The sequence below is a fragment of the Scylla paramamosain genome, chromosome 41 (assembly GCF_035594125.1).
Source record: "Scylla paramamosain isolate STU-SP2022 chromosome 41, ASM3559412v1, whole genome shotgun sequence".
Taxonomy (NCBI): domain Eukaryota; kingdom Metazoa; phylum Arthropoda; class Malacostraca; order Decapoda; family Portunidae; genus Scylla; species Scylla paramamosain.
In genome coordinates, this window is record NC_087191.1 from 9,109,467 (window position 1) to 9,119,466 (window position 10,000).

At 41.9% G+C, this 10,000-nt stretch overlaps 1 protein-coding gene across 1 annotated transcript in view; it reads left to right on the top strand.

The window, feature by feature from the left end:
- LOC135092966 (myb-like protein D) overlaps positions 1–10,000 on the top strand; it is a 56,636-nt gene that overhangs the window by 25,506 nt on the left and 21,130 nt on the right. Inside the window, exon 4 of the mRNA XM_063991790.1 lies at positions 4,366–4,466. Coding sequence (XP_063847860.1) covers positions 4,366–4,466 — 101 coding nt within the window. The remainder of the gene's footprint in view (positions 1–4,365; positions 4,467–10,000) is intronic.

The following is a 10,000-nucleotide window of genomic DNA, read 5'->3' on the forward strand; positions in this document are numbered from 1 at the left end:
AAATAGGTACCATGGAGTGTATTCAGATCTCTCTCTCTCTCTCTCTCTCTCTCTCTCTCTCTCTCTCTCTCTCTCTCTCTCTCTCTCTCTCTGGTTTTGACGAGTTATTTTTGTTTTGTTTTTTATGATTTATTGTTTTCTTCATCATTATTCTTTATTCTATTTTTCTATTTCTGTTTCTTATCTTATTTTTTCTCCCTTCTTACTTTTTTCTTCTGCTTTCCGATTTTTTCTTTTTTTCTTCCTTTTCTCTCTCTCTTCATCTGTTATTTTTTTTGTATTTCTCACGTTCTTGGTTTCTGTCTTCCTTTTTTCCTTCCTTTAGTTCATTCTTTCCTTCTCTCTTTCTCCCTCTTTTCTTTTCTTTTCATCTTTCTCTTTATTTTTCATCCTTTTAGAAATAATCATTTGATTTTGTATGATTTCAACTTGTTTCTGTTTGTCTGTCTGTCTGTCTGTCTGTCTGTTTATTTATTTTTCAATATGCCTATCTGTCTGTCTATCTGTATGTTTGTCTGTCTGTCTGTCTTTTTATGTCTATTTATCTATATCTACTTGTCTGTCTGTCTCTTTATATCCACCTATCTGTTAGTCTGTTTGTCTGTCTGTCTGTCTATCTGTATGTTTGTCTGTCTGTCTGTCTTTTTATGTCTATTTATCTATATCTACTTGTCTGTCTGTCTCTCTTTATATCCACCTATCTGTTAGTCTGTTTGTCTGTCTGTCTGTCTATCTGTTAGTCTGTTTGTCTGTCCGTCTGTCTGCCTGCCTGTCTGTTTATTTCCCTATCTGTTTCTCTACCTGGTTGTGTGTCTGTCTGTCTGTACGTTTTCCTCACTGTCTGCCTGTCTGTTCGTCCATCTGTCTGTCTGTGTACGTGCCTCTGTAGCCATTTAATTTGGACAATAATACCCCTAAGACAATTCAATATCTATCCGGCCAGTCACTCAGCGCGCGGGAATATTTTATGCAAGTATTCGTATTGCAATAAACGCTTTGATTCCTAATACGAGTCATGATAAGTGATCCAAATATCGCGCAATGATCCAGCCAGGTGTATTCGATTAAGAGCATCAGAGAGAGAGAGAGAGAGAGAGAGAGAGAGAGAGAGAGAGAGAGAGAGAGAGAGAGAGAGAGAGAGAGAGAGAGAGAGAGAGAGAGAGAGAGAGAGAGAGAGAGAGAGAGTGAGTGTGTGTGTGTGTGTGTGTGTGTGTGTGTGTGTGTGTGTGTGTGTGTGTGTGTGTGTGTGTGTGTGTGTGTGTGTGTGTATCTATCCTACCGCTGCCACCAGTATTTACGATGGATAAGGGTGTGTGTGTGTGTGTGTGTGTGTGTGTGTGTGTGTGTGTGTGTGTGTGTGTGTGTGTGTGTGTGTGTGTGTGTGTGTGTGTGTGTGTGTGTGTGTGTGTGTGCGTGCGCAAATTGATGAGGTGTTCTGTGTCGGTTAGGCCATCCGTTCCCTCGCCTCGTCTCAGTCAAACACACACACACACACACACACACACACACACACACACACACTCCTCGCCCTGCCAGTCAGCTGCCTCGCACCTTGATTAACGAGTGTAATTTGCCGCAGCCAGTCAGCCAGCAGGTAAATTAACCAGTCACTCACTCACACAGTCACGTAATTAACCACAGTCAGTCAGTCAGTCAGTCAGTCAGTCAGTCAGTCAGTCAGTCAGTCAGTCAGAAAGCGAGAGAGATGCAGAGACAGAGACAGAGACAGAGAGAGAGAGAGAGAGAGAGAGAGAGAGAGAGAGAGAGAGAGAGAGAGAGAGAGAGAGAGAGAGAGAGAGAGAGTAAACCCAAAATTTTCCAGTCTGAACAAATAAGTAAACTTTTGCCTAATATTTGCAAGTCTCGGATTGGAAGCAGAGAGAGAGAGAGAGAGAGAGAGAGAGAGAGAGAGAGAGAGAGAGAGAGAGAGAGAGAGAGAGAGAGAGAGAGAGAGAGAGAGAGAGAGTATCGAAACACGAAAACATGAAAGATCAACTGGGAAACTTAACAAAAAAGGAGCAGAACGAAAAAAAAAACTGAAAAAAAGGAAAAGAAACGAAAGGAAAAGAAAAAAAAACAAAAAACAAACGGGAAGACGAACACGAGGAAGAGACACGAGCAAAGACAGGAGTAGAGACAAGACAAGACAAGGCAAGACAAAAGAGAAAGAGAAACACAAAACACGACGAGAGAGAAAGAAAGACAAGCAAAAAAAAAAAAAAAGAAGGAAAAAAAGAGAACAAAACAGAAAACATGATGAACACACACACACACACACACACACACACACACACACACACACACACACACACACGAGCGTCTTTTAACCTTCCTTCCGCCGAAAATTACCTGCGGAAAATACCTGAGAAGAAGCCATTTCCTGATACACTAATTAAGACAACCTTCAGGTGTGGCGACGTATAATTTTACCCAATAGAAAGAAAATGGGAAGAAACTACGTGAGAGAGAGAGAGAGAGAGAGAGAGAGAGAGAGAGAGAGAGAGAGAGAGAGAGAGAGAGAGAGAGAGAGAGAGAGAGAGAGAGAGAGAGAGAGAGAGAGAGAGAGAGAGAGAGAGAGAGAGAGAGATTCAAGCAAAAATCATCCAATTTCTTACCAAAAAAGATAAAACATTAAAAAAATAGAGATATCCTTTCAAATTATAACAAAAAAAGAACGAAAGAAGAAGAAGATGAAAAAGAAGAAAGAAGAAGAAGAAGAGGACGAAGAAGACGAGGAAGAAGAAGAAAACGAAGAAGATGAAGACGAAGACGAAGAAGAAGATGGACAAGGAAAACGAAGATGACAAAGTTAAAAGAAACAATTAAAGAAAGAATTCAAGCAAAAAAGAAAAAAAAAAGAAAACGAGGTGAGGAAAAAAAGAAAGAGAAAGAAAGAAAGAAAAAGTTACTCAATTATCTCATTTCTTCCCCAATTCTTCCCTTGTATAATGAAAGATTAGTTTAGTCACAGAGTACGCATAGAACCTGACCTTGCTTGACCTAGCGTGACCTGACCTCGTACTGGCGGCGGTGGTGGTGATGGTGATGGTGGTGGTGGTGGTGATCGTGGACTAAGAAATGAAGGGAAAACTTCTCCATTGAATAAAATTAGAAAGAAATTGTTATAGGCAAGGTGGAGAGGAAGGAAGGAAGGAAGGAAGGAAGGAAGGAAGGAAGGAAGGAAGGTCTTGCTAAAATGGGGAAAAGAAAAAATATGAATAAAGAAACCTAAGGGAAAAAAGGAAGGAAAGAAAGAAGGAAGGAGGAAAAGAAGAAAGGAAGGAAGAAAGAAAAGAAGAGCTTGTTAAAATGAAGAAAAAGGAAAGAAAGAAAGAAAGAAAGAAAACTCGTGAAAGTAGTTACAGTACACACACACACACACACACACACACACACACACATAATTGGAACAAAAACACTATAAATCAAGACGAGGGAGGGAGGGAGAGAGAGAGAGAGAGAGAGAGAGAGAGAGAGAGAGAGAGAGAGAGAGAGAGAGAGAGAGAGAGAGAGAGAGAGAGAGAATAGCCTCCTCGTGTTGTGATACACTTTCTCTTTTGTATTAATAGTGTCTCTTATTGTTACCTACTCTCTCTCTCTCTCTCTCTCTCTCTCTCTCTCTCTCTCTCTCTCTCTCTCTCTCTCTCTCTCTCTCTCGTATATTTTCAGCATTTTAGTTTAGTTTTCGGGAGGAGGAAGAGGAGGAGGAGGAGGAGGAGGAGGAGGAGGATTTAGAATAACAAAACCATCATTTTCGTCTTTCAATAATTCTCTCTCTCTCTCTCTCTCTCTCTCTCTCTCTCTCTCTCTCTCTCTCTCTCTCTCTCTCTGCTGCTTCACTGATCAGTACCACAACTCTTACAATGAACAAAGGCAATGAATAACAACTAGTGAACAAATAATAAACAAACAAACCCTAAGTGCTTCTCATTAATAAACTCAGGAAAGACGAGCTGTGTTTTTACAAGAGGTTTCCACACCAGCGTGCATTTGGTGAATTAAAATGACACGATGTAATAAAAAAGAATAAAGATTAAACAGTTTTTATTTATTTATCATTATTATTTTTATCATCGTCAGGACATGTACTGAGTTAAATGCTTTATTTTTCTATCCTCTCGTATTCCATCCTGTTTATTCTTATCTTTTGTTCTTGTTTTGTAAAGGCGTCAAGGCAATACAGTGCTTGTATGTTCAATAATGCGGTACAGTATGTTTTATTAATGATATAGATGGATAGATAGATGAATAGATGCAGAGAGAGAGAGAGAGAGAGAGAGAGAGAGAGAGAGAGAGAGAGAGAGAGAGAGAGAGAGAGAGAGAGAGAGAGAGAGAGAGAGATACCACTACTACTGTCACTACCGCTAATAATAATAATAATGATAATGATAATAATAATAATAATAATAATAATAATAATAATAATAATAACAAAAACAACAACAACAACAACAACGACAACAACCACCACCACTAACAACAACAACAACAACTTAAAACCAATACCACTGAAAGTCATCCTTACACACACACACACACACACACACACACACACCATTTACACCTTGTTGCGATAATTAAAACACGCCTCACACCCTTAGCGGCGCACCATCAACATTGCTCCCACACCACTCCAAAGGCGACCCAAGAAGAGACGGAGGCTGACCTGGGAAAAATAAAATACTAAAGGGTCACATCGCTTATGCAGAAACAGGATCGAGATTCCCTTGAGGAGGAAGAAGAAGAGGAGGAGGAGAAGGAGGAGGAGGAGGAGGAGGAGGAGGAGGAGGAGGAGGAGGAGGAGGAGGAGGAGGAGGAGGGGGCAGATGTTTCAAGTACCAGGTGGATTGACTATCCTGGGAAAAACAACAAGAATCGTTATCCTTTCTTTCTTTCTTTCCTCTCTCTCTCTCTCTCTCTCTCTCTCTCTCTCTCTCTCTCTCTCTCTCTCTCTCTCTCGCCAGGAGTTTCCCAGAATCCCTGCACAAAACAAGACAAAACAAAACAAACAAGAAGAAAGACACTGAGATTGTCGATAATGCTTTTCCTTGTCTGTGTGTATGTATGTATGTATGTATGTATGTATGTATGTATGTATGTATGCACAGACAGACATGTGTATTTATTACATGCGTGTGTACCAACTTTTATTCCTTTCCTTCCTGTCTCTTATTTTTCCTCATCCTTCCTCTCTTTTTATTTATTTATTTTCATGTTTCCGCTCCATTTATCCCCCAAAAATTTCTATGGTTTTCCCTTACATATTCTTTACTACTCTCTCTCTCTCTCTCTCTCTCTCTCTCTCTCTCTCTCTCTCTCTCTCTCTCTCTCTCTTTACGGTAATATGTATTTTTGCTGCCAAATTACCTTTCTATATTCCCTTCAGTATAATATGAGGATAAACTAATCTCTCTCTCTCTCTCTCTCTCTCTCTCTCTCTCTCTCTCTCTCTCTCTCTCTCTCTCTCTCTCTCTCTCTCTCTCTCTCTCTCTCACATGCACATTTTCAATTAATTTACATCCTCACCTGACACATACAGTTTAACTTTTGGCAATGTGTTATAAAAATGACGCATTAATACTGTGTTAATCTCTCTCTCTCTCTCTCTCTCTCTCTCTCTCTCTCTCTCTCTCTCTCTCTCTCTCTCTCTCTCTCTCTCTCTCTCGCAACAATCGACCCCCAGCAGTTAAATCAGGTTGAGTCGTGTCGAGCCTCCACCCAAAGTTTGATTGGAATTCGCTCAAACACACACACACACACACACACACACACACACACACACAAGACGGTCATGGAGTTATGTACGTATTCTCATTTGGTGTGTGTGTGTGTGTGTGTGTGTGTGTGTGTGTGTACTAATATTTTTCCATATCTTTTGTTTTCCTTATCTTCTTTCTTGTTTATCATTTTTCCTTTCTTTTTTCTCATCTTTCTTCTTTTCCTTATTTTTTGCATTCTCTTCTTTTTGTTTCTATTCTTTCCTTTCTTCCTTTCTCTCTTGTTCATTCTCATGTATTCCTTCCTTTTTTCCCTCTTTTCTTCTCTACAATTCCTAGTTTCTCCTTTTTCATCCTTCCTCCTCCTCTTCCTCCTCCTCCTCCTCCTCCTCCTCCTCCTCCTCCTCCTCCTCCTATGTCCTTCCTTTATTACATTCTCTCTCATTATTCCCTTTAACTTCCCTTCCATTTATCTATGTCTACTTTCCTTCCCTTTCAACTTTTATCATCCTATCTTTCCTTCTCCTTTTCTTCTTATTCCCTTCTTTCTTCCCTTTCCTCTTCCATCCACCCTCTTCCATTCCCTTCTATTTCAATCCTCAAATACGTTCCTCCATTTCCCCTTCTGTTCCTCCCTAATCCCTCCCCCTCTCTCCCCCTCTCCCTCTCCCCCTCTCCCTCTCTCCCTTCCCCTCGTGTCTCCAAATTTGTCCTTGTCTCCGGTACTCGCCCAAAACAAACCCCTTTCCATTTCCCTCTCTCTCTAATCCAAGTCTCTCTCTCTCTCTCTCTCTCTCTCTCTCTCTGGTTCCTTAAGTGACTAAGAGGGAAGGACAGCGAGAGAGAGAGACAGAGAGAGAGAGAGAGAGAGAGAGAGAGAGAGAGAGAGAGAGAGAGAGAGAGAGAGAGAGAGAGAGATATTCCATGTGTATGTATGTATGTGTGTGTGTGTGTGTGTGTGTGTGTCTGAAATCGCTAAAAGATTACACAGCCTAGGGATAAATAAGCGGGTTGCCCTCTCTCTCTCTCTCTCTCTCTCTCTCTCTCTCTCTCTCTCTCTCTCTCTCTCTCTCTCTCTCTCTCTCTCTCTCTCTCACTCTCTCTTGCTCTCCGCTTTTCCCAATCTATTTTGTTTGTATTGTCTTCTCTTGTTTGCCTTCGTCTTTCTCTCTCTCTCTCTCTCTCTCTCTCTCTCTCTCTCTCTCTCTCTCTCTCTCTCTCTCTCTCTCTCTCTCTCTGATAAGAAATGGAAGAAATAAGAAAAGTGATGAATCTATTTATGAGACAGTTAGTTATAGTAGTTAGTTCTTTCTTTCTTTCTTTCTTTCTCCCTTCCTTCCTTCCTTCCTTTCTTCTCCTTCTCCTTGTCCTCTTCCTTCTCCTCCTCCTCCTCCTCCTCCTCCTCCTCCTCCTTCAATGTACAACAACAACATGTAAGAGACACAAATCCCTTACAGAGAGAGAGAGAGAGAGAGAGAGAGAGAGAGAGAGAGAGAGAGAGAGAGAGAGAGAGAGAGAGAGAGAGAGCAGAAAAACAACTCCCAACATGACTGCCTAAAAAAAAAACAAGAAATGGAAAGAATAAAGAAAAATATCGGTAACAGTACTTCTGACCCTCCTCCTCCTCCTCCTCCTCCTCCTCCTCCTCCTCCTCCTCCTCCTCCTTCTCCTCCTCCTCCTCCTCCTCTTTCCTCCTTCCTCCTCCTCTTGCCTCTTGTTTCCTCGCCTTCCCTCCCGATTTCTCTTCGGAAGTTTCTCTCTCTCTCTCTCTCTCTCTCTCTCTCTCTCTCTCTCTCTCTCTCTCTCTCTCTCTCTCTCTATTCATTCCTATCTTCCTATCAACTTTCTCTATTATCTCCTCCTCCTCCTCCTCCTTCTCCTCCTCCTCCTCCTCCTAGCTTCCTATACTTCTTGTCTTCGTAACCTATACCACCACCACCTCCTCCTCCTCCTCCTCCTCCCCGTCCTCCTCCTCTTCCTCCTCCTCCTTCTCCTCCTCTTCGTATGTTCCTCACAACTTCTCCGAAATCCTCATCTGCTTCTCTTCCTCTTCTTGCTCCTCCTCCTCTTACTACTACTACTACTACTACTACTACTACTACTACTACTACTCCACATACCATCTTTATCCATCCTTTTTTCCTTTCCATTCTCTCCACCTCTTCCTCCTCTACCTTCACCTTCTTCCTCAATTTTTCTCCTCCTCCTCCTCCTCCTCCTCCTCCTCCTCCTCCTCCTCCTCCTCCTCCTCCTCTTCCTTCTGAATCACACATCACCGTTTCATTTTGTCCTTTATTCCCTCCTCCTCCTTCTCCTCCTCCTCTTCCTTCTCTTCCTCCTTCTACTCCTCCTCCTCCTCTTCCTTCTCTTTGTCATTTCCAGGACAAACTGAGTGAACCTATCAAGTAAAAATCGAGAGAAAGAAAACTATTGCATAATAATCCTGTAGTTTCAAATATTATCACTTCCTGTTTTTGTTTTTTTCGTTCAACTTGTGCCCCTGAAGCGAGAGAGAGAGAGAGAGAGAGAGAGAGAGAGAGAGAGAGAGAGAGAGAGAGAGAGAGAGAGAGAGAGAGAGGGATTTGTTCTGTCACGTTCTAACTTTAAAGAAAAATCGTTGATGAGGTGACAGTTAAAGGAGGAGGAGGAGGAGGAGGAGGAGGAGGAGGAGGAGGAGGAGGAGGAGGAGGAAAAAGAGGCAAAAGAACAGTACTTGAAAAAAGAAAACTCTCTCTCTCTCTCTCTCTCTGTCCCCTTCCCTTCAACACCCAAACAAACACTAATCCCATTTTCTCTCATCAAAGCACTCGCACCTTACGTTTTCTGTCACACCAAAGAGTAGGGGTGACTCCTTTACTCTCCCTCTTCCCGCTTCTCCGTTTTCTGTTGCCCTTCCTTCTTCCCCTCGCCTCTAAGCTAGTGCCTGATCAAGGGTAAACAAAACTAAATGGAAGAGCAACAGAAAGATGGGAGAGTAAACAGATTTTGCTTTACACTTTCACCTCCTCCTCTTCTTCCTCTTCCTTTTTTTTCCTCCCTCTCTTCCTCTCTTCTATCCTTCGTCCTTTCTCCTCCTTTCTCCATTTCCTATCTTTCTTTTCACTCCTTCTTGTGTCAATCCCAGTTGGTTTTTCTTTCATTTATACCCTTTTCAGTCTCTCTCTCTCTTTCTCTCTCTCTCTCTCTCTCTCGTCTTTTCCCACTAACTTCATCTCCTTTATTCCCTCACACCTATTTTTCTTCTCTCTTCTCTCACCTCCCCCTCCCTTTCTCCCCTCACCGGTTCTTCAGTACCCTAACGCCACTCACTCCTGCTCTTCTGCTTCCCCTCTTCTTCTCCCTTCTCTCCCTCTCTCCCTTTCTCACCCTCTGTTTTCCCCTCTTTCTACGGAGTGTAAGAATAACAACCATCTTATTTTTGCGTCTGAAGAGGGAACGAGGGGAGAGAGGGGAGAGAGGGAGAGAGAGAGGGTGAGGAGAGAAAGTTTTCCTATGATGGAGAGAAAAGAGAAGGAAGACAAATGGACAAAGGAAAAAATGTTACTAAAGGAGAGAGAGAGAGAGAGAGAGAGAGAGAGAGAGAGAGAGAGAGAGAGAGAGAGAGAGAGAGAGAGAGAGAGAGACTTTAATCCTCTCTCGAATAGCAGACAGGATAAAGGAAAGGAGAAAATTAAGAACTGACGCAAAAAGAGAGTAAAGAGAGAGTAAAAGAGAGGAGAGGAGTATAATAGAAGAAAGGAGGGAGAGGAGAGGGAGATAAAAGAGGGAGAGAAGGAAGGAAGGAAGGATAGACGGGAATTTTTCTAGTGTGTTTGTAGAAATTGAGGTCAACATTGAGAGAGAGAGAGAGAGAGAGAGAGAGAGAGAGAGAGAGAGAGAGAGAGAGAGAGAGAGAGAGAGAGAGAGAGAGAGAGAGAGAGAGATAACATGTGAAAGAATGAAAATAAACCTACACACACACACAAACACACACACACACACATTCAAACATTCATCTCACACTAAATAATGAAGAACGAATAATGAAAAATACCTCTGTATGATAAGTAAAATACACCAAACACGCATCAATACCTTTCATTATACATTATGCTCATTCATTCACTATTCAAATGACCAAGAGCGTGATAGATCAGAAATTATAGATGTTTTTTTTATTTTTCAGTCTCCCCCTTGAATCTCTTGGGAGCGGTCAGTTTTCTCTTATTAAAGAAAACGAGAGTGTGTGTGTTTGTGGTTCAGTGAATTATGATCGAGTTGTAGTGTAGTGAAAACTTTACTTT